At 41.3% G+C, this 24,266-nt stretch overlaps 1 protein-coding gene across 1 annotated transcript in view; it reads right to left on the bottom strand.

The window, feature by feature from the left end:
* Positions 1-24,061, bottom strand: part of SPDEF (SAM pointed domain containing ETS transcription factor) — a 42,708-nt gene extending 18,647 nt beyond the window's left edge. Inside the window, exons 1-5 of the mRNA XM_088461159.1 lie at positions 23,692-24,061; positions 20,054-20,453; positions 15,537-15,734; positions 15,404-15,451; positions 4,531-4,683 (exon numbers count right to left, since the gene is read on the bottom strand). Coding sequence (XP_088317285.1) covers positions 4,531-4,683; positions 15,404-15,451; positions 15,537-15,734; positions 20,054-20,429 — 775 coding nt within the window. The 5' untranslated portion in view covers positions 20,430-20,453; positions 23,692-24,061. The remainder of the gene's footprint in view (positions 1-4,530; positions 4,684-15,403; positions 15,452-15,536; positions 15,735-20,053; positions 20,454-23,691) is intronic.
* Between the last annotated feature and the right edge of the window lie 205 nt (positions 24,062-24,266).

A 24,266-nucleotide genomic window follows, 5' to 3' on the forward strand; every position in this document is an offset into this window, starting at 1 on the left:
ACAATAATGTTATACTCTACAGTAATGTTATCCTCTACAGTAATGTTATCCTCTGCAATAATGTTATACTCTACAATAATGTTATCCTATAATGTTATCCTCTACAATAATGTTATCCTCTACAAAAATGTTAAAATGTTATCCTCTACAAAAATGTTATCCTCTACAATAATGTTATCCTCTACAATATTGTTATCCTCTACAATAATGGTATCCTCTACAATAATGTCATTCTCTACAATATTGTTATTCTCTACAATAATGTTATCCTCTACAATAATGTTATCCTCTACAAAAATTTTATCCTTTACAAAAATGTTATCCTCTACAGTAATGTTATCCTCTACAATAATGTTATCCTCTACAAAAATGTTATCCTCTACAAAAATTTTATCCTCTACAATAATGTTATCCTCTACAATATTGTTATCCTCTACAATAATGGTATCCTCTACAATAATATCATCCTCTACAATATTGTTATCCTCTACAATAATGTTATCCTCTACAATAATGTTATCCTCTACATTAGTATATGCAAACTATTTTTATGGTTACAAAATTTACATTTGAAGACCCTGGTATTCACTCCCTAAACTTATTTATTAACCTCTTTTCCCTCAAAGATTGTTCCCCTGATAAAACTGGAGACTAACTCTATTCCTTATGAACTCTATTTCCCCCCCAAAAAACCTCTCTGATTAAACTTACAGCCATTAAATATTATCCCTCGATAAACCAGACAACCTCAGCCTGTTGCAAAATAATCTTGGGAATGGTACAGTGCTGGCTGAATGCTGCCAGGGAACAAATCATCAGTCCTTTATGGGATTATATAAATCTCATCTTTAATAATCTTGCCAAACATAGACTGTGGGCCCGATTCAGAGATGGTCACACTCACTATGCCGATATTTACGCAGTTGAATGATTATCGGTGATATGCATGTGCTTTTGAGTAGCACTGCGCATGCGTCAAGTTCCATTAACATTATCACTCGCAGTAAGGATTTTGTTGCAAAGTGATGACAGACCGAGACCATTTGTGGACAGCAAAGGGGGGTGGTGGTGACTGAAACGCTGTCTCAGCCTGTGTCTGCGATCCCGTACCCAGTTCCGGCATTCATTTTGATTAACCATAGGGTTACTCAGAACTTCCATAATCGACTGATCTCCGACCGATGCTGCATCTTTGAACACAGATGTTTGGATTTGCGAAGCTGCCGTTGGTATCTCAATACAAATCCTGGCGGCTGCAACCTTTACATATTTTCGCACAGCCACTGCTTACCAATTCGCAGCAGCGGTGGCATTAGCATACATCTCTGTGTCAGAGTAAATGCAGTGTGGGTATGATTCAGATATGGACAGAATGCCAATGTTTACGCAGTTCAGCGATTATCGATGATCTGTGCATGCATCTGAGTTTCACTGTACTTGCGTCAAGTTTCATTACCGATTTCGCTTGCAGTGAGGATTTATTTGCAAAGTGAATGACAAGCAGCCTCAGTCAGTGAGGAGAGACGGAGCCGGCCGTGACAGCAGATGACTCTGCAACATCACACTGCTGAGAAGGTGAAGCCGCCCACAGGGGATGCTTGTGACATTTTTGCTATGGAGCCCCATAGGTCTAGTTACGCCCCTACCCCAGGCAAAGCTTCGCTCTACCCTTTTCCTTGCCCCTCACAGGCACACACTTTACTTTTTAAAATATTATAAAAAGACTTATCAACAACAAAAATTCATATGTGCATCCATGAACTGGCTTTGGGTCTGATTCAGACCCGCTCGCGAGTGCACAACGCTCGCAAGCAGGTCGATGGTCGGGCAGTGCGCACGCGCAAGCCCCGGAGCGAGTGAGAACTTCACTCGCTCGGGGCTTGCAGCAAAAAGGGGCAGCTGTTGATGTTGATCGACAGCTCGTCCCGTTTTGTAGGCTGGTCAGAGGGGTGGCTGCACAAACGGAGGTGTTCCCAAAGGAACGCCTGCCGTTTGTGGGCGGCCCTACTGACATCACCCGTGATATCAGTAGTGAACTTCCTGCTCTATTAGTTCACTGGGGCTTGCGGTGGACGAGACCCTACCACAAGGGTCTCGTCGTAAGCCCGATGGTCGCGATAATCGCGACCATCGCAAGGCTGCCCGCACAAGCTGTGGGTGGTCACCCACAGCTATGCGAGCAGCCTGGAGGTACATTTTTTTTTTAAAATCTGCCCTGATTCAGAGCGAGCGCCTCTGAATCAGGACCTTTGTTCGTTTAAACATGCGCATTTGACTTTAAGCCTGAACTTGGACTTCCATTTCCACTTAGTCGAAAAATAAAAAAGGTAATTAAATAAAGGTATGTTTAAAGATAGAAAGAAAATGTAATAAACTACATGTCATTAAAAAAATTACCTATTTAATTAAATTCACTTACAACTGCTAACACCATCCTATGTTTATCTCTATCTTTAAATACATGCACATGACCATAAAAAGTACATATAAATGCAGTTTAAAGGGGATTATCATATATTATCAAAGCTTTGGTGATTGTTTTTATACATTATACACTCTTAGGACATGATGTATCAATTTACGCATGAAAATTCCTATACATATTGCCTTCATAGTGGCATCTGTGATCGCCGGTAAGTAGGCACACTTACCTTCCGGGACAGTTCTGATTACAGGTGTCCTGGCGAAAAGAAGACTTCCAGATTTATGACCTGGGAGTCCTATAGAGCATGCGCAGCCATTGGCCTACACATGTCCAACCCACAGTGGGATGGAGAAGGATACAACAGTATTAAAAAGTTCTGTTAAAATATTTTCTACTATTACCTTAAATTCTCAGTATAGCAGACAGTCCTCCTCCATTGGAATGCTGCCTTAAGCCTTATATAGCCATAAATACACCTAGATTTTGAGATGGGACCCTATTCATTGATCTACAGATGCTGTTAAAATGTCTAAGTAAAAGAAGTTAAAGACACCTGTTTTTTTTTTAATAAAAGACCAACCTTACAAACACTTCTATCTGACCCTGGCAGTGGCAGGTTTAATAGCTGAGTTTGTAGAAATGTGGGCTCTGTACAGTCCATAATGGAAGATGTAATGCAGTTTAACCCAAAGTTAAAACCAACCATTAAAAACTTCCACTATGAAATACAAACTTTTGCATTTTCTAAGGGTGGGGATTACTTTTATTTTTATAATCCTATCCACAAACTAGAAGCAGGTAGGAAGAGGAGTATACAGAACACAAATAGAAACCTTTTACAGTACAACTTTTTTTACATAGTGGAGAAAGAAAGTCAACCAATAGATTTACTCTGTTACATAATTGCCTATCTAATTAGCTCTATCTAATTGGATTATTATATAGTTTTTATTTATGAGGCGCTACAAGTTGTCCGCAGCACTGTACATACATCAACAGTAGGACAGTACAGGGTACACAGAACATTACAATACAGTAACCAAAACATACTGTAAACAGCACAAGTAACAATTAGCACCACAATTCTCAGTACACAATACGACTGGGAAGGTGAAGGCTGTCATAGAAGTGCTTGAGAAGAGAGCTGTAAAACCATAGGGAGCAGGACCCTGCTCCTAGGAGCTTACAATCTAGGGGAGGCAGACAGATGACATGAGGCATGAGCATGTAGACCTGAAGGCAGGAAGTAGGCGAGGAAGAGAAGGCTGAGGCAGGAGGGTGAAGTGAGTGACCTGGTGACATGGTTATGTGGTGGAAGGGTATGCTTTGATGAACAGGTGGGTGCACGTTTGAAGCTATGCAAGGTCGGATAAAGCCAAGATGAGGGAACATTTCATTAAAACCACCCACGTACTGTATTCATAAAATCTTTTAAATCTCACAAACCAAGTTCAAAAGTTACAGCCTCAGCCCAAATACAACTAATAAGCAGTTCTATGGCAATTGTATTAAAATAAAATGGGACTAAACTAAAAAGTGATCAGTTCTTAGAGGAATTTTTCAAATGGATCAATTGTAAATACTATGCAAATGAGAACATGGCTGATACAATATAAGACTACATAAGCTTACAACTAGAATGACCAGAATAAATATTCTTGATATTAAAGGATCCTGCAAAAAAAAAAAGTAGAGCATTTGAAAAGTTTTCACAAAAGCTCTACAATTTCTCTGCCAATGGCAATCCTATCTTGTCCATTAGCTCCTTCCTCTTGGGTTGCTGACATGTAGACTAACGCAATCTAAAGCTGACCAGCTAGTGAAAGAGACATCAAAGTAGGAGAATTTCCAAATCATTAAGGGCTAAAATAATGGGAAGGCTCCAGGAGTGGGGAGCTTGTCAATTGCTTGTTATAAAATGTTTTAGGTACTCCTTCTACCACATCTATATAATCTTTTCATACTTGGACCAAGATTTGATGCAGAGTCACTTTTTCAACCTTGATGAAAGATAATACTTGCATTCATATGAAATTAAATCTTACAATCTACATCTTGAAATAGAAATAAAAGAAAAGAAAATAATAAACTAGTTTTCTTTTTACCCTTTTCTTTATTAAGCCAACGGATGGAACGTCCATAACTGTGTGGCTTCAGTAAAAGCTCTTTTAGGAATTGCCATAAATGGATGGGCTGTCCGGAACTGGAGGAGTCCACCTCAGTGTCTGCCCAACACTCCCCAACAACCCCACTTCCTCCTAGGAATAGATTACATAAGACAATGTCAATGAATTCTAATACACAGTCTCTGCACATAGATACATTATTAAACTGTTCTGATGATTCTTATACAAATTAATAAAGAACCCATAATATTGTTAGAATAGCTGGAGTCTACTGTTTGAAAGGAGATTAAAGGGTTTATTTTATGAAGCGTCAGGCTGTAAAACCCTGCGCTTCTGATTGTGTTTATGTCCGACATTTAAAAGGGCAATGCTTTTATTAGTATAAGTATTGACCTTTTTAAATATCAGGCATAAACTTTTATCAGAAGCGCAGGGTTTTACAACTCGGCTAGTCATAAATGAACCCCTATCTCTCTAAACATACGATTGAAATATCTTCTACGTTTACTACTGCGATGCTATTCCATAGACCACATTCTTGGAAATAATGTGCATTTTTTGTACATTTAATTAGATTTTTTTTACCACTAAATTATTTATGGCATTAATCAGTATATTACTAGCCAGGTTTAAAGTAACACTGCAAAATAGAACATATTACTATCATTTATTTTCAAGCAATTCAAAAGGCCAAAGAGTAATACCTGTACTTAAGATAATGCATTTATAAAAACATGGTTACATACCTCAGCATTCATTTGCATAAGTAAGTTAATAATTGTGTCACCATATAGTAATATACATTTTGGAGTCAAACTGATTATCTGTGTAGGAGCATAGGCAGTGTGCTCAGACACCCTAATTTTGATGCTGAGCTAGATCACCCATTAGTTTACCCCGGCATCCACCATTACTGGCGATCAGGGTTCTAATTTTCTTACTGTAGCTACTACTCCCTATTGCTGCTAAGCTATTGTTCTATTTCATGGTGGCTGTTCCCTTCCCTGGAACCAGCCACCCATACACTGTACCCTTCCTTCCTCTCCCAGCCTATTCTTTTTCTCCTGCTGATCTGAAGTGTGTTCAGGAAAAGACCGTTGCTCATATCAGGTCCTGGCAAGAGGAGGAAAGAAACTACTACTAAGAAGTCCAGCATGGAAGCTCCCATGCCTGTAATAATGCAGAATAATTAAATATCTACTGTGCTATATAAATGGTGCCCAACATCCCCTACGATGTATAGCATGCAGTTCCCTGAGTGAGCTTTTCTTTCCATGTAGTATTAGAGGAGGAGATACTGTATACCATATAGGGGGTACTGTTGGGCATATTGGAAGGGAACCATGGGGCATATAAGGCGAATATTGTGGAAGACTTTGGGGGTACCATGTGGCAGAAAGGGGGGACATTGTAGAGCATAGTGGCAGGGTGTCAATTTTATTGGTGGGGGCTCCCACAGCTTTGTTGCCCCGGGGGCCCCCACAAGCCTTACCCTGCCTCTGAATATCTGTTTGACCTGTGTATAGTAATCAGTGTGTATCAGGTGTGTGATATCTGTGTGACCTGTGTATAGTGATCAGTGTGTATCAGGTGTGTGATATCTGTGTGACCTGTGTATAGTAATCGGTGTGTATCAGGTGTGTGCTATCCGTGTGACCTGTTTATAGTGATAAGTGTGTTTCAGGTATGTGACATATGTGTGACTTGTTTATAGTGATCAGTGTGTATCAGGTGTGTGATATCTGTGTGTGATATCTGTGTGACCTGTGTATAGTAATCAATGTGTACAGGGCCATCTTAACAGCATTGTTGGCCCAGGGTAAAGCAATGCACTGGGGCCCCTATGATCAGACACCCACTGCTCCCTCCCCTTCATTAATAAAATCAGACCCCAGATCAGACACCCACTGAACCCGCCATTAATAAAATCATACCCTGGAGTAGACACTCACTGCACCCTCTTCTTAATTTACCCCAAATGACACCCGACCACCCCGCAATTAATAAAACCAATCCCAGATCTGATAATCTCCCCCGCACAAAGTTAAAAAAATATTACCGCAAATTTAAAAGAAATATATACAGTCAGTAACTTACCCCCTCTTGCAGTACTGCGCCATATCTCCACATGCTTCCATATAGTAAATGATTGTCAGCACTCTGATTGGGGGATAGCTCCAGCCATCCACCAATCAGTATGCTAACAGCCATGTCTGGCAGCAGGCTAGAAGGCAGGTTGAGAATGCTGCCCGGCCGCTGATTGTGTGTAATTCACAATCAGAGTATCTTATATTGCCTGCCTCTCAGCTGGATGCCCTATGCACGGAGCGAGCGGCCACGCAACCCATGAAGTGTGCAGCTGCTCGCCCCGTGCTTAGGGCTGCCGGTGCAGCCAGACAAGATTCTCTACCTGCCTCACAAGAAGCTCGGGCCCAGCCCACCCCTGCTCGAAGACCCTTAGAATCTTGGGAACCTAGCCAGCTGTCCAGTGTGTCCATACGTTAAGACTGTACTGAGTGTGTATCATGTGTGTGAGATCACTGTACCTGTGTACAGTGATCAATGTGTATCAGGTGTGTGATATCTGTGACTTGTGTATAGTGATTAGTGGGTGCCAGGCAGGGCCGTAACTAGGGGTGTACGGCCGGTGCGGCCACACAGAGTACAGGGCTCTGTGGGTGGCACTGTCACCACCCCACGGGCCCTGCTTCTGACTGCCATGCTTCTGACTGTCGTGACTGGGCCGGCACAGGGCGCTCATGACCCCTATTTGCGGCTCTTGAGCTAGGCGTGTAATATCTGTGTGGCCGATGTATAGTAATTAGGGGTGAGCTGGTTTGGATTTCTGAAATCCGAACCGCCCCGAGCCCCCCCCGATCCGAGGCCGATCCTTTATCAGGCTCGACTTTTCCCGCCTGACTCGGATCTGAAATCGAGGCAAAACGTCATCATCCCACCTTCCGGGTCTCGCGGGTTTTGGATCCTATATAAGGTACCCACGTCGGTGCCATTTTCTCACTCGGCTGTGGACAGTGAAGAGGGAGGGTGGGAGTGTAGTGTAGTGTAGTGCAGAGTAGTGTTGTGCTGTGCTGTGCTGCGCTGTGCTGCTGTTGTCCATAGGGGCTGTGTCCACTACTTCAAAGTCCATAGGGGCTGGCTGTGTTGTGCTGTGCTGCTGTTGTCAATAGGGGCTGTGTCCACTACTTCAAAGTCCATAGGGGCTGGCTGGACTGTGTTGTGCAGTCAGTTGTCCATAGGGGCTGTGTCCACTCCAAAGTCCTGTGCAGTGTCCCAGTCCTAAAGGGGTGCTGTAGTGTTGTCCAGGGGGTGCTCTGTCCGTCAGGGGTGCTCCCCCCAAGTGCTAAAAAAAATAATATTTTTTCTGTGTTTGTGAATTGTGTGCGCAGTAGCCGCACGTGCATCAACAAAGTAGTGCCAAGCGTGCGCCTGTGTCATAAGTAAAGGGCCAGCTGGCTTGACCGTTAAAGGGTGCTGTAACCCCCAAAGTACACTCCAAACCAAATAAAAAAATATTTTCTGTGTTTGTGAATTGTGTGTGCAGTAGCCGCACGTGCATCAACAAAGTAGTGCCAAGCGTGCGCCTGTGTCATAATTAAAGGGCCAGCTGGCTTGACCGTTAAAGGGTGCTGTAACCCCCAAAGTACACTCCAAACCAAATAAAAAAATATTTTCTGTGTTTGTGAATTGTGTGCGCAGTAGCCGCACGTGCATCAACAAAGTAGCGCCAAGCGTGCGCCTGTGTCATAAGTAAAGGGCCGGCTGGCTTGACCGTTAAAGGGTGCTGTAACCCCCAAAGTACACTCCAAACCAAATAAAAAAATATTTTCTGTGTTTGTGAATTGTGTGCGCAGTAGCCGCACGTGCATCAACAAAGTAGTGCCAAGCGTGCGCCTGTGTCATAAGTAAAGGGCCGGCTGGCTTGACCATTAAAGGGTGCTGTAACCCCCAAAGTACACTCCAAACCAAATAAAAATATATTTTCTGTGTTTGTGAATTGTGTGCGCAGTAGCCGCATGTGCATCAACAAAGGAGCAGCGCCAAGCGTGCGCCTGTGTCCCATAAGTAAAGAGCCGGCTGGCTCATTTCTTAAAGGGTGGTGTAACCCACAAAGTGCACTACTCTCCAGCAAAAATAAAAAAATATTTTCTGTGTTTGTGTGCGCCTTAGCCGCACGTATATATCAAATCGATATAACATAAATGGAGGACCAAACTTTCTCCGATAAAAATAAAATAGAGAAAGATCAAGAACCACTTCCTCCTAGTGCTGAAGCTGCTGCCACCAGTCATGACATAGACGATAACATGCCATCAACGTCGTCTGCCAAGGCCGATGCCCAATGTCATAGTAGAGGGCACATACAATCCCAAATGGCAAAGTTCAGGAAAATGACCTTGAAAAAAACATTTAAATCATCTGAAGAGAAACGTAAACTTGCCAATATGCCATTTACGACACGGAGTGGCAAGGAATGGCTAAGGTCTTTCCCTATGTTCATGACTAGTGGTTCAGCTTCACATGACGATGGAAGCCCTCCTCCCACTAAAAAAATCGAAAGAGTTAAGCTGGCAAAAGCACAGCGAAGAACTGTGCGTTCTAAGAAGATATCACAAATCCCCAAGGAGAGTCCAAGTGTGGTGGTGGTTGCGATGCCTGACCTTCCCAGCACTGGACGGGAAGAGGTGGCTCTTTCCACCATTTGCACGCCCCCTGCAAGTGCTGAAAGGAGCACCCACAGTCCACTTGCTGATATGCAAATTGAAGATGTCACTGTTGAAGAACAACAGAATGAGGATACTGGTGTAGCTGGCGCTGAGGAGGAAGTTGGTGAGGAGGATTCTGATGGTGATGTGGTTTGTTTAAATCAGGCTCCGGGGGAGACAGTTGTTGTCCGTGGGATGAAAAAGCCCATCACGGTCATGCCTGGGCAGAAGACCAAACATTCCACCTCTTTGGTCTGGCAATATTTCTATCCAAATCCGGACAACAACTGTCTTGCCATATGTACCATATGTAAAGGTGAAATAAGTAGGGGTAGGGACGTTAACCACCTAGGAACATCCTCCCTTATACGGCACCTGCAGCGCGTTCATAAAAAGTTACTGTCAAGTTCAGAAACTTTGGCTAAGACCGTAAGCAGTCCAGGGACACCTAAATCCCGTTGTCCTGTTGTATCCAAGCGCCTGCAAACCACACCGTCAACTCCCTCCTCGTCAATTTCCTCCTTAGTCAGGATCGGAAGTAGTCCTGCAGGCCATGTCACTGGCATGACTGACTCTCCTATCCGGGATTCCTCCGGAGGATCCTGCATTGCTATGCCTCCTGCTGCTGCTGCTGTTGCTGCTGCTGGGAGTCATTCATCATCCCAGAGAGGAAGTAGGAACACCACTACTTTTACTAAACAATTGACCCTCCAATAGTCCTTAGCGAGGAGGATGAAGTACGACAGCAGTCATCCTGAAGCAAAACGTATAACTGAGGCCTTGACTGCTATGTTGGTGTTAGACGTGCGTCCAGTATCCGCCATTAGTGCAGTGGGATTTAGACAATTGATGGAGGTAGTGTGTCCCCGGTTCCAAATCCCGTCTAGATTCCACTTCACTAGGCAGGCGATACCGAGACTGTACAGAAAAGTCAGAAAAAGTGTCCTCAGTGTCCTGAAAAATGCCGTTGTACCCAATGTCCACTTAACCACGGACATGTGGACAAGTGGAACAGGGCAGACTAAGGACCACTGGGTAGATGTATCACCTTACACAGCAACAGCAGCAGCGTCACCAGTAGCAGCATCTCAGAAACGCCAGCTCGTTCCAAGGCAGGCTACACTGTGTATCACCGGTTTCAGTAAGAGGCACACCGCCGACAACCTCTTAGAGAAACTGAGGGAAATCATCGCCCAGTGGCTTACCCCACTTAGACTCTCCTGGGGATTTGTGATATCTGACAAAGCCACCAATATTGTGCGGGCATTACATCTGGGCAAATTCCAGCACGTCCCATGTTTTGCTCACACAATAAACTTGGTGGTGCAGAATTTTCTGAAAAGCGACAGGGGCGTGCAGGAGATGCTTTGGGTGGCCCGAAAAATTTCAGGCCACTTTCGCCATTCAGCGACTGCGTGCCGAAGACTGGAGCGCCAGCAAACACTCTTGAACCTGCCCCGCCATCACCTGAAGCAAGAGGTTGTGACGCGATGGAACTCAACCCTCTATATGCTTCAGAGGATGGAGGAGCAGTGAAAGGCCATACAAGCCTATACATCCACCTATGACATAGGCAAAGGAGGGGGTATGCACCTGACTCAAGCACAGTGGAGAATGATTTCCATGTTGTGCAAGTTTCTCCAGGTCTTCAAACTTGCCACACATGAAGTCAGTTCAGACACTGCCAGCTTGAGTCAGGTCATTCCCCTCATCAGGCTTTTGCAGAAGCAGCTGGAGAAAGTGAAGGAGGAGCTAAGATGGAGCGATTCCGCTCGGCATGTGGGACCACTACATTTTGGCCACCGTGCTCGATCCTAGGTTTAAAGCCTATGTGGTGTCTCTCTTTCCGGCCGACACAAGCCTGCAGAGGTTCAAAGACCTGCTGGTGAACACACTGTCAGCTGAAGCGGAACATGACACGTCAACAGCTCCTTCTTCATTTTCTCCCGCAACTGGGGCTGCCAGGAAAAAACTTAGCTATCCTAAGCAACCTGCTGGCGGTGATGCAGGGCAGACAGGACCAAGTTTGGACATCTGCTCCGGACTGAAGGACCTGGCAACAATTTCTGACATGTCTACTGTCACTACATATGATACTGTCACCATTGACAGAATGGTGGAGGATTACATCGGTGACAGCATCCAAGTAGGCATGTCAGACAGTCCATACCTGTACTGGCAGGAAAAAGAGGCAATTTGGAGGCCCCTGTACAAACTGGCTCTATTTTACCTGAGTTGCCCCCCCTCCAGTGTGTACTCCGAAAGAGTGTTTAGTGCAGCCGGGAACCTTGTCAGCGAAAGACGTAGGAGGTTGCTTCCACAAAATGTGGAGAAGATGATGTTCATCAAAATGAATTATCAACTCTTCCAGGGAGACCAGCCTCCAGAACGTACAGAGGGACCTGTGGTGGTGTATTCCAGTGGGGACGAGTTAATACTCTGTGAGGATGAGGATGTACACAACACTGAAGAGGGTGAGGAATCGGTGGATGAGGAGGATGAGGACGACATCTTGCCTCCGTAGAGCCAGTTTGTGCAGGGACAGATTAATTGCCAGCTTGTTTTGTGGGGGCCCAAACGAACCAATCATTTCAGCCACAGTCGTGTGGCAGACCCTGGCGCTGAAATCATTGCTTTGTTAAAGTGTGCATGTCCTGTTTATACAACATAAGGGTGGGTGGGAGGTCCCAAGGACAATTCCATCTTGCACCTCTTTTTTTTCTTTGCATTATGTACAGTTTGGGGCCTAGTTTTTCAAACCGCCATCCTGTCTGCCACTGAAGTGTCACTCCTAGATGGGTCACGTGTTTGTGCCGCCCACTCGTGTCGCTTAGCATAGTCATCCAGCTACCTCGGTGCAACCTTTTGGACATAAAAACACTATTGTGAGGTGTGAGGTGTTCAGAATAGACTGGAAATTAGTGGAAATTAAGGTTATTGAGGTTAATAATAGCATAGGAGCAAAAAAACAACACATTCTGTGATTTTAGCTGTTTTTATGCTTTTTTTAAAAAAAATACAGATCCAAAACACAAAACCCAGAACCCAAAACACGGAAGGGTGGTTTTGGCAAAACCAATCCAGATCCAAAACACGAAGAAAGATCCAGATCCAAAACCAAAACACAAAACACGAAAAGGGGCCGGTGCACACCCCTAATAGTAATCAATGTGTGCCATGTGTATGATATCTGTGTGACCTGTGTGTGATATCTGTATGATCTGTGTATAGTGATGATCAGTGTGTATCATGTGTGTGATAGCAGTTTATTTGTGTACAGTGATCCATGTGATATCTGTGACTTGTGTATAGTGATCAGTGTGTGTCAGGTGTGTGATATGTGTGACCTATGTATAGTGATCAATGTGTGATATCTGTTTGACCTGTGTATAAGGATCAGTGTGTAATATTTGTGTGGCCTGTGTATAGTGATTAGTATATGCCAGATGTGTGATATCTGTGTGACCTGTGTATAGTGATCAATGTGTACCAGGTGTGTGATATCTATGTGACCTATGTATAGTAATCAGTGTGTGCCATGTGTATGATATCTGTGTGACCTGTGTATAGTTATCTGTGTGTGAGATCTGTATGACCTGTGTATAGTGATCAGTCTGTATCAGGTGTGTGATAGCAGTGTACTTGTGTACAGTGATCCATGTGTATCAGGTTTGTGATATCTGTGACTTGTGTATAGTGATCAGTGTGTGTCAGGTGTGTGATATGTGTGACCTATGTATAGTGATCAATGTGTGATATCTGTTTGACATATGTATAATGATCCGTGTGAAATATTTGTGTGACCTGTGTATAGTGATTAGTGTGTGCCAGATGTGTGATATATGTGTGACCTGTGTATAGTGATGAGTGTGTAATATTTGTGTGACCTGTGTATAGTGATTAGTATGTGCCAGATGTGTAATATCTGTGTGTCCTGTGTATAGTGATCAGGGTACAGTGATCCATGTGTATCAGGTTTGTGATATCTGTGACTTGTGTATAGTGATCAGTGTGTGTCAGGTGTGTGATATGTGTGACCTATGTATAGTGATCAGTGTGTGATATCTGTGTGACCTGTGTATAGTGATCAGTGTGTAATATTTGTGTGACCTGTGTATAGTGATTAGTATGTGCCAGATGTGTAATATCTGTGTGTCCTGTGTATAGTGATCAGGGTACAGTGATCCATGTGTATCAGGTTTGTGATATCTGTGACTTGTGTATAGTGAACAGTGTGTGTCAGGTGTGTGATATGTGTGACCTATGTATAGTGATCAGTGTGTGATATCTGTGTGACCTGTGTATAGTGATCAGTGTGTAATATTTATGTGACCTGTGTATAGTGATTAGTATGTGCCAGATGTGTGATATCTGTATGACCTGTGTATAGTGATCAGTGTGTGCCAGGTGTGTGATATCTGTGTGACCTATGTATAGTAATCAGTGTGTGCCAGGTGTGTGATATCTGTGTGACCTACAGTATGTGTATAGTGATCAGTGTGTGATATCTGTATGACCTGTGTATAGTGATTAGTGTGTGCCAGATCTGTGATATCTGTGTGACTTGTGTACAGTGATCAATGTGTGCCAGGCGTATAAACAATAGTAGCAGCAACATTGTGAGACCTATTAGATCTCTTTTTCAATCTTGTTCTCTTTTTCCAAAATCAATGGGACTACAGTATGACCGGGATGTACTAACCTTGCGGAGTACATCCCGCCAGACATTGCATTGTAACTGATCGCATATGCACTAACATAGCAGTACCGCAAAGGACAGCTCTTCTGATAAGAGCTGTCCTTTGCGATCAGCGCTGCACCGTGGACTTCTGGCTTTATAAGCCGGGAGTCCATCTGCGCATGTGCAGAGTGACGCAGTGGTCGGCTGGACATGCTGGGAGGGATCCGATTGGATCCCGAATACCAGCGCAATGTGGTTAATGCCCATAGGCTTCTATAGGGTAATGCCAGCAAAAGCTGGCGTTACCCTACGCGACGGAGCCCCGGCAGGTAGCCAGTGATACATATGGAAAATACAGTAAAACCCAGAAAACAAGGTTTTTACCGCATTTTCCATTTAGTACATCCCGGCCTATATGAGCCTATGCATCTCTTTTGGGGCATGGTCTGGTATGGAGAACAGCTAGCTAGGCAGGATCAGGGAGACGTTTACATTATTAGGTTCTTAGAACATTGGTGGCTTGAAAGTCAGAACATACGTATGATCATATTCTTAATGTGACACTTTTTAAATAAGCATTTTTTTTTAATTATACAGAAGATTGGGATCCCACTGGAGCTGTGGGCACTGTAATGTTTGACCCCCCCAAACCAGCGCTGCCCTGATCAAACTTAAGTCTTTACCCAGAAACCTCTATCAAAGACTATTATTATTTTATCTCTCAAATTGTAAAGTGACAAATAACTGAACAAAAACAAAATATGGAAAAAAATCTGTTTTAGACAATGTTATATTCTTTATATTGGGAATACATTTAGAATTTTACTCTAGTATTTTGCAAAGAGGAAAGTGTCCCATTATTATGACCTGTATTCTGCCCCAATAATGAATCATTCACAAATAATGTCAGGGTGAAACACTGCAATTATAGGACTTTTCCTCTACTCGGGGGCTTAGTGAATTATGGGCCCGATTCAGGGATTTAAGTAAAGTCGATATTTACATAAATCTCCAATGATTTTTCATCTGCGCAAGTGCAGATCTAGTCCTGCAATGTCAGTCACAGTGCCCCAAAAGCTGCAGCATGATTTACATGCTGCTGGTGTTTCGGGGCTGTGATAGGGAATGTAACAGAAAACTGGGGTGTGTTGGCCAACGTGCTGAAGCCAGAGCCTGAGTCCCTAGACGCGGCTTCATTGGCTCGGCTTTTTGCCGAAATCCTGAGTAACTTGATGGTTACTCAGATGTCTGATGTTCACGCAGTTGATCAGATGATGCATCTTCAGATACAGCAGCGAGTCAGAGAAGCCTGCAGAGGACGTCTTTTAACTGAAGAGGCCTCCTGCAGATTTTGCATATTATACCAAAGACGCAGCGACTGTGCCATTACCGTAAATCTCTGAATCAGGCCCCATGTTTCGTAGAGTTTCATCATTTTCTTCCTTACCGCAATATCTCAGATCTGGAGGTCCTGTCTTCTCTTTCATCCAGGCTGCTGCAAAGACAAGTAAAGGATTTAGAGAGCAGTAAATTGGAGAAAGTCCTACATCCCACCTCTACCGCTACTGATGTTGTATTACCTGACTTCCATATATCCAAATGAGCATACAAGACATCCCCGCACAATGGAGACCTGTCTCTGAAACCATCTTCACTCAGTGCACACAAGTCTCTTCCAGTTAGATCTTGGAAGCTTCGACCCACTTGTGGAAGGCGATACTGGTGCTCAGTCCATAGAATCCACTTCTGAACATTACCTGAGGACCATTCCATGGGGTCTAATTAGAGAGGAAGAATGTTTAGGCTGGGAATGTCACTTCTCATAGAAATACACTGAAATAATTTTGCGGTAAGTGGTATGTAATTAGGTAAATGGACATTTCATGTAACATTTGTCTAAAGGCCCCCATACATTAGCAATAAGAAAACCACAATTGAACAATTTGACGATTTAGCGATTTCCCAATCTAGCAATCTACACCCATACATTACAGATCTTTTTTATTGATTTGCATATCATTTTCAGGACAGATAGATCTGCCAGTCTTGAAAGGCTCATCATTTTACTAGTAACAGTTGGCAAATCGGCTGATCGTTACCATACACTAGCAATCTACAGCCCCGATTGGTCTGTGAAATCCAACATGTTGGACAACCTGATTTGGCGATGGCGATTTCGATCACTTTAGATTGTGAAACAATTAAGTAAAGGACATGTAGACAACTAAGAATAGAAAAAATCCAAGCACTTAAAAAACAAACTGATTACTAAAAAATGTATCTGCAGCGGTAAGTAACACGAAGGGGAAAAAATTGCAACCCAACACAATACATAATTAGAAAGAAATACCGTGCTGATAGACAGGAATAAATATAAATGTGTAGATTTAATATTCAAGAAAAAAAGGGGTATTATAATATCATTGGATGCACATAAATACATTTCCGTGTTCAAATAACCAAACACTGTGGCGCCCGACGGGGTGCTATACAGCTACATTCAGACACGGCGGCTTGTGTCAGTGTATTCTACAAGCCTCACGCTACTTACCTCATTTGGATACCCTAGACGGATACAATCACTATAGTATGGTGGGCACACTGTTGCCATTCTACAGGTATGATTCACAAACCTGTGATAAGTGTTTGCAACTGTTGCACTTGACTGCTCACAAATTTTAAACTGTCAACTTATTATCCGGGATACAGCACAGCTTGACATACTTTTCAGCTACACAGCATCATTATCTATATATTAATTTGTTTTTAGTATTGCCATTTATATAAGTTTGTTTTATTTTCTTTATTTCGGTATTATTTATTTTTCTTCATATTAATTTGTTTATGTGCCTCCAATGATATTATAATACCCCTTTTTTTTGTAGAATATTAAATCTACACATTTATATTTATTCCTGTCTATCAGCACGGTGTTTCTTTCTATACATGTAGACAACTAAATACTAGATACCCCAATTAAACTACTTCCCTAATGGTGTGTATCCACTAGACCAGTGGTTCTCAAACTCGGTCCTCAGGACCCCACACAGTTCACATTTTCCAGGTCTCCTGGCAGGTGCACAGGTGTATTCATTACTCACTGACACGTTTTAAAAGATCCACAGGTGGAGAAAATGATTTCACTTGTGATTCTGTGAGGAGACCTGGAAAACATGCACTGTTTGGGGTCCTGAGGACCGAGTTTGAGAACCTGTGCACTAGACCACAGGTTCTCAAACTCGGTCCTCAGGACCCCAAACAGTGCATGTCTTCCAGGTCTCCTCACAGAATCACAAGTAAAATAATTAGCTCCACCTGTGGATCTTTTAAAATGTGTCAGTGAGTAATGAATACATCTGTGCACTTGCTGGGGGACCTGCAAAACATGACCTGTCTGGGGTCCTGAGGACCGAGTTTGAGAACCTCTGCACTAGACGATTAAATTGAGCGATTGAATGATTATGACATCGTTATCGTTCAATCGCTCATTAATCATTCATAAATCGTGCATGAAAATGTAGAAAACTACCAGCGATGCGTGCTCCCGCTGGTCGTTTTTGACATCACCTGAACATGCAGACCACCCTGCCGAAAACGACAGGTTGTGCATGTTCGGGGATGAGGGAGGGTGCCTGCACTGAACGACATATCGTTCAGTGTAGGCACATTATCCACTGCACAGGATGGAGAACGATTGCACGAGTACAACATTATAATCGTAGAGTCGTTCCACTGACGTGTAGTGGATACGCACCTTTAGAGTTGGTTACAGATAGAGTTCTCAATATCTGTTTTTTGTCCTATATGCTAAATTATAAAAATATTGGCAATGGGTATTTATAGTTCAATAGAACTATGCTATGATGGATCAGCATAGTAGCACATGCCTCACAGAACTGGGGAAATACGTTTAATTCCCGACCAAGGCTCTATCTGTGTGGAGTTTGTATGTTCTCTGCATGTTTCTGTTTTTTTCCAAATTCACCTGACAGCAGCAACTTGTCTCCTGAAATCGTTTTTAGTTGTTAGTTTAAAGTGTCAGCTTCCAATGCATCGATTAGACTATATTATACTGCCATTGACAAAAACAAAAACCCTGTAGCCTTTACCATAAAAATAGTGTCTCCTATAATGCAGTCATACATCACACAATGTGAACAGAAAATCAGTCTAATCCTGAAAATGTATAAAAAATGCATACTGCCTCAGACAGACAGGAACAAATAATATATCCAAGAACAGTCATAAGTATTAAAATAAACAGTCACACACTGGAACGCATACACTTGTATAATGGCATACATATTGGCACTAACCGATTACTTTCTCACCCCGCCCAGTCAAACTCGCTTTCCCACTTAACTGTTTTGAATATTCTGTGTCTGGAGGGAACTATTATGGATAGAACTGTTTATACCCCAGAGAGATAACTGACTCTGTTCATATGCACTAATATTGTGCTCACTGTTCTATATACTAGTTTCAATTGTCTATATGCTGCCCACGAACAACACTGCATAAGGAAGACAGCTCATATCCTTGACTTTCATTGAAAACATGAAGAAACTAATTAAGTTATTGGGACTCATGCTGAAAACATTAGTAGCTTTGTAAAGGGTTAAATAAAATCAGCAATCAGCCAATTAGTAGCCGCTAGATAGCACTGCTGAGTATTATCATTATCAGTGTGTATATGCACGAGTTCTCAGTATATGCATTTCTGTGCAGGTGTTCATTTATTCGCAGTTACACGAACATGCGATTACTATACTCAACCTATGTTAGACCCCTTCCTCCTCTAACCCAATACTGCTTCTCCAGTTACAAGTGGGCATATGTGTTATATTTGGCCAAATCTGCATTTACACATTTGCGCGTGGCATGTTTTCTGGGCATGCTCACAACCAATTAACATATTTTACACTACACACACTGCCGTAAGTCCAAATAAAGGGCCTGCTCAATGTGTGTATAAACTAAAACACACATATAACATTTCAAATATAATCAGAAGTTGTCTTGTATTTTATTCTTATATGTATGTGACAGCATAAGGACAGTGCACCCTAAAACCATTTGTCATGTATGGTCTACCATAAATGAAGACAAAAAAACCCACTAGAAAAGATAAATGTTTTTAATTTTTGTTTAGCTTACAGTAAATTTCTTATAAAATATATGCACTTTACTGGTTTGCTGCTATTATTACATTACCCAAAATTCACGTCATTACAATCCTTCCTCTTTATATTGCCAGTTTAAATAACAAGTCAAAACTCTAATTATAATGACTAGGTTTGCATTATGCAAAGGGTGACACGTTTAGTAATGAAGTCAATAGATTTGAATACAATTTTGTACTGAGAAAATACCTGGTGGTAAGCGAGGGAGAAATGTCCAGATAGTGAGAAAATACAACTTGGAGGTGGGGAGTAAAATGTACAGTTAGGGAGAGCGAGCCTATCAAGCATGGACAGTACTGTAATTAATTAAAACAAAATGCTGAGTACCAGGGTCAGCTTCATCCCTCCAATGCTAACTTAGCCAATCAGGTTGTAAGCATGGATCTGCTTGATGACTGAACTGCTAAGTGGACATATTGTACCAACACAGTGCTACAACCTAGTTTTCTTCTTTTGATAACAGCTTTTACTATCCTGTGATCCATATTAAAACAAAAAAGTAACGAAAAAAGTGATTTGTGGCTTTCACAAAATAAAAAAATCATCCAGTAACGTTGTCACTGCACTTTCAAACTGCAGCAGAGAGCTTTATATTTTTATTACTTATGCTTTAATCTGGGTTTCGTACAAGTCTTCTAGGCTTTAACTTATCTTTGGAGACAGGATATGGAAGGTGTTGTCTCTTATTTCATTCTTTTGGTCCTACTTACTTATCCAGTCACAGTACGTTAATTGGAAAATGAGTAAAACTTTACATTTTAATACACTCACTTCTACATAGCTATACTTAATATCTAACTAATGCCTACTAATATAAAACATATCTATGATTGTAAGTATAAACCCATGTACAGTAAATCACACATGTTGACTGTGTGCATAAATTAAAATTGAAAAATGAAAATGCTACTCACCAGCAGATATATTGAGAAGTTTACATGCCGTCTCAATGTCTTTTAAAACTTCCCCTACTACCATGGTTTGCATTTGTTCAAGGGAATGATCCTCTAGATGAAGTGAGGTTTGGTACTCCAGCTCATGGTGAAGTCCTTGACTGTCTATAACAGGGCATTGCTCAGGTTCCTTCTGCCCATCTGCTCTGTGTCCATTTGGTAAAAGACTTTTAGGGGCCCAGTTTCCTCCATCACTGCTGTAAAGGATGTCACAAAATGGCAGGTAGTACCCAGGTGCTCCCTCTTCAGGAGGTTTGTCCAAGCTAGTGAGTGAGGAATCCTGCAGTTCCAAATGTGTGTGTGTGACAGTGGGAAGGTTTGTGCCGCTGCTGCCCATTCTGCGGATTGTGTAGCACAAAACCTGAAAATAAAAAAATTACAAATATTCTGGTATCTACAATAACATGATATCTTGCTCCCAGTATCTTATATTACTATTACCTCTCTTCAGTTGTCTATGTTTGTAATGTAGTATATAGATGTCATTTTGACCTTATCACAATGACCTCCCTCATATATTGTCTTGAGCAGTATACAATATAGGATCTTATGACTGTTCTCTATAACTGCTGTTCAAAGAATGTTCTTATAATGTGCTAGATCATTTATTTATTACTATTACAGCTTTTTATTGCAATAGATTTGTTTTCCAAAGACTTTCTGCAATTGCCAAACCATAATTACACATAGATAGACACATAGTAATTTAAATACAAGTATGTATAATTTGGTTGTTTGTAAATACATTTAATACATAGCAAGATACAATCAACATAGAGATGATCATCTCTATTGGTAGTAAGGATGATTTACAGAAATCAAGACCACGGAGAGTAATATATTCAAAATACCAGAACAGAATCCTGTTTAGTAGGCATAGATGTGTCTACCTATGGCAGCAACTGCACATTACTTACCCCCATACAAACTACTAACGTAAACTTTTTTATATTAGTTTGGTGCACTTTAAAATGCAAATATTATAATGTTTAACAGCATAAACTTGATAAAGGGCAGAAGTATTCCCTAAATGTTGCAGCTGCTTAGTCTGGATAACATGTTTTAAGCCTAATAAGCACTGTAGAGTTTCTTGAACAGTTAGAGTGCAGTGCATCTTTATATTATCTATCTATCTATCTATCTATCTATCTATCTATCTATCTATCTAACTACCGATGTGTCCTCATACATCTAGCCTCAATACACCACATAGCAAGACTTGCTTGGAGTAACATGAGCCGCCAGGTCCTGTGAAACTCTGTGAATCTCTTCTAGTGTCTGACGTCTTTTTGTGATGCGATGTCACTAGGATGCACCAGCACACTGTGCTGATTAATTTGATATGCGACACTTGTATAGCTGTGTGCGACTGAGTCTGTATATAAACCACAACAGAACTTGAAATGAAAATAGCTGTGGATTCAGAGACTCAGTCGCACACAGATATACAAGTGTCGCATGTCACATGAATCCGCACAGTCAACTGGTGCATCACATTGCAACTTAGACACATTTTCGGCAACAAAAGATGCAAACAGACACCTGGCGCTAGCAGAGTCTTACGGCACAACTGCAGCAAAGATGTGTAAGGACACATCTGTATGTTTCAGTGTCAGAAAATACCAAAACCGTTCTTCTGCAATATAAAGGATGTTCAATACATATTACGTTACATATACTATACAACATTACTAAGAAAGTGCTAGACATTATTCTAAAATAAAAAAATAAAAAACATTCTCAATAACAAAAATTACCATGGAGAAATTTTCTAAATTTGGGACTATCCATGGAAATTGGAGATAGGTGGCAAATAAGGGCCAGCATAAAACGAAAATCACCATACCAACTGCAATTGTTTTTTGGCCCTCTACAACTGTAATTAATTACTCTGTTACCTAACTTACTAACATCCAATCCTGTCTCTTTCCAACCTTACTGTAGAAATATGTCAAGGCCACTCTCTATTATACTGCATGCAACAAGTCAAATGTATGTGACAGAGCTATTACATGTTTGTGTGACTAACTCTTTAATCCATTAAATGCTTACTTAGCCAGCCTAAAGGGGATACGTTCAACGTACCCAACCCGCCTAAACAACGTTTTTTTTCTTCGTGTAATGGAAACATATAATAGCATAGAGTCTATCATACAAAATATATACACACTATTTTATCACCTCCATACCACTACACATCCATAACAGCTACTGCTGCGATACATCAAAACTTGTACTGGCTCTGCATATGGAACGAAAAATAGAATTAATTCACATGGTAATTGCCTATGTTTTATCTAAATGATATTTTGTAAATTGGTCACTTTTGCTTGTGGTATATACGTTGCTAAGTTGTGTTCAAAACATTAAAATCCCATATATTCCAGTGGATGAACAGAGATAAAGACATTTCTAAGCCTGTTACAGGAGACCACGCTCTGCATAATGAAAGACTCTTCTGTGAAGGGGTAAGAAATGTAGAATGGAGACATAAAGTGGCAGCCATGACTGTTTTAAGGTCAAATGGTTTAACCCCCAGGATATTTTATCTTTAACACTTATGTTACCATAAACATGTAGAGTAAGTCAGTTCTGTAAAGTGTTGCTGGTTTTATCCTAAAGAACAGTTTAAATAGTTATATTTTGCCATCATAAAAAGTGGAATTATACTGCAACAATCTGCAGGTTCGTGTCCAGGTAACAATTCGTGACATATGTAACATGGGTACGGACAGTATAGATGTCTTTAAAACATAAAGGACCTATGATGCAGATGCTCCTTATGAAAATATACACAATCTAAATGTATTATGGACATATTGTACATATAGCAAATAACTGGAAGTAGGATTTTCACCCTAAACTAGCATGAAAAATGTAGGGTTAGCACCTCCTGGAAACACTTCAAAAAGCGAATGAGCTTAGAGCAGAGTGTTCTGTAAACATAGAAACAATGACACGAAGATTCAAAAGGGACGAACAATGAAATATACTTTTACACATATTTGTGCCATCTTTGTGCCTCTTAAGCATATTGTCCATTATCATTGAAGAACTTATTTAGTAACATCATTTGCTATGTTCCAAAGAGTGGACACCATAGTTTGGACACTGTGGGAGGAATCGGCTTCTACAAAGCTCCTCTAAGTTGAGCAGTTTCTTGACAGATTATTGGAACTAATGGGACCTAACTGGAAAACTAGATAAGAACATCCATAAAATCTCAGAATGATCCAGACCTTTTATCCCCTAATAACAAACAGCATCATTTTAAACATAGAACCCATTCTCCCAAAAACAGGTTCTACAGCAAAAGCTAACACTTAGCAGGTATATAAAAATCTGTTACATCAGTCATAAAACAAGGCAATAAGCACCAAAACAATATAGCACAGAAAATATATTTTAAAATCTTATAATAGTTTTATGCTCAATTATTTACTTCATTTGAAAAATGTATGGATTTTTGCCATATTGAAAGTAAAAGTTAAAATGTTACCTGTCCAGAATGTAAGGTGTCACCTGTAGGGTGTCAGAGTGTCATTTGTGTCAACTATATGCCACCTCTCTTTTACCTCTGTATTATCTCCTTCTCTTACCTAGTGTTTATTTCTCTCCTCACCCTTTCCCTCCTCTTTTCCTCTAAGGTCCTCTCCCCTCCCTCTGCTCTCGCTGACGATGCTTTAAATCCTGGAAGAGACACGTGTCCCTGGTGTAAGGGATGTCTCTCCCACTTTTTTCTTCCTTCTTTCTTTACTTGCACTTTTCAGTTCTTAGCATCTCTCTATCTCCCCTCTTGCTTTTTGCTTATAACTTATTTTAACACTCTCCATCTTATTTTGTTGTTTTGTAGTTTTTCATTTTTTTCTTCTTTCCTCCTCCTGAATCTTCTTATCTCGGTCACCTTTTCTTGATTTGATTTTCTGCCGTCTCTGTATTCTTTCTATGCACATTTGTTTTTACCTCTATCTTTCTTTTTTACAATTCTTTTTCTTATCTTTTATCTTTTTCCTTTCTTTCTTTCTTTCTCTCTTTCTCTTTCTTGTCTTCACTCTTTTTCCTGATCTCTCATGTAGAATCATCTTAGTTTATATAGTGCTGCTGTCCCGTACCTGAGTAAACACACCCTGTGTGCTCACATTTAGCAGGTGCAGGACCTGCCCGCTTAACCCTT

The sequence above is a fragment of the Taudactylus pleione genome, unplaced genomic scaffold (genome assembly GCF_031769625.1).
Source record: "Taudactylus pleione unplaced genomic scaffold, aTauple2 ptg001021l, whole genome shotgun sequence".
In the NCBI taxonomy this organism is placed as follows: domain Eukaryota; kingdom Metazoa; phylum Chordata; class Amphibia; order Anura; family Myobatrachidae; genus Taudactylus; species Taudactylus pleione.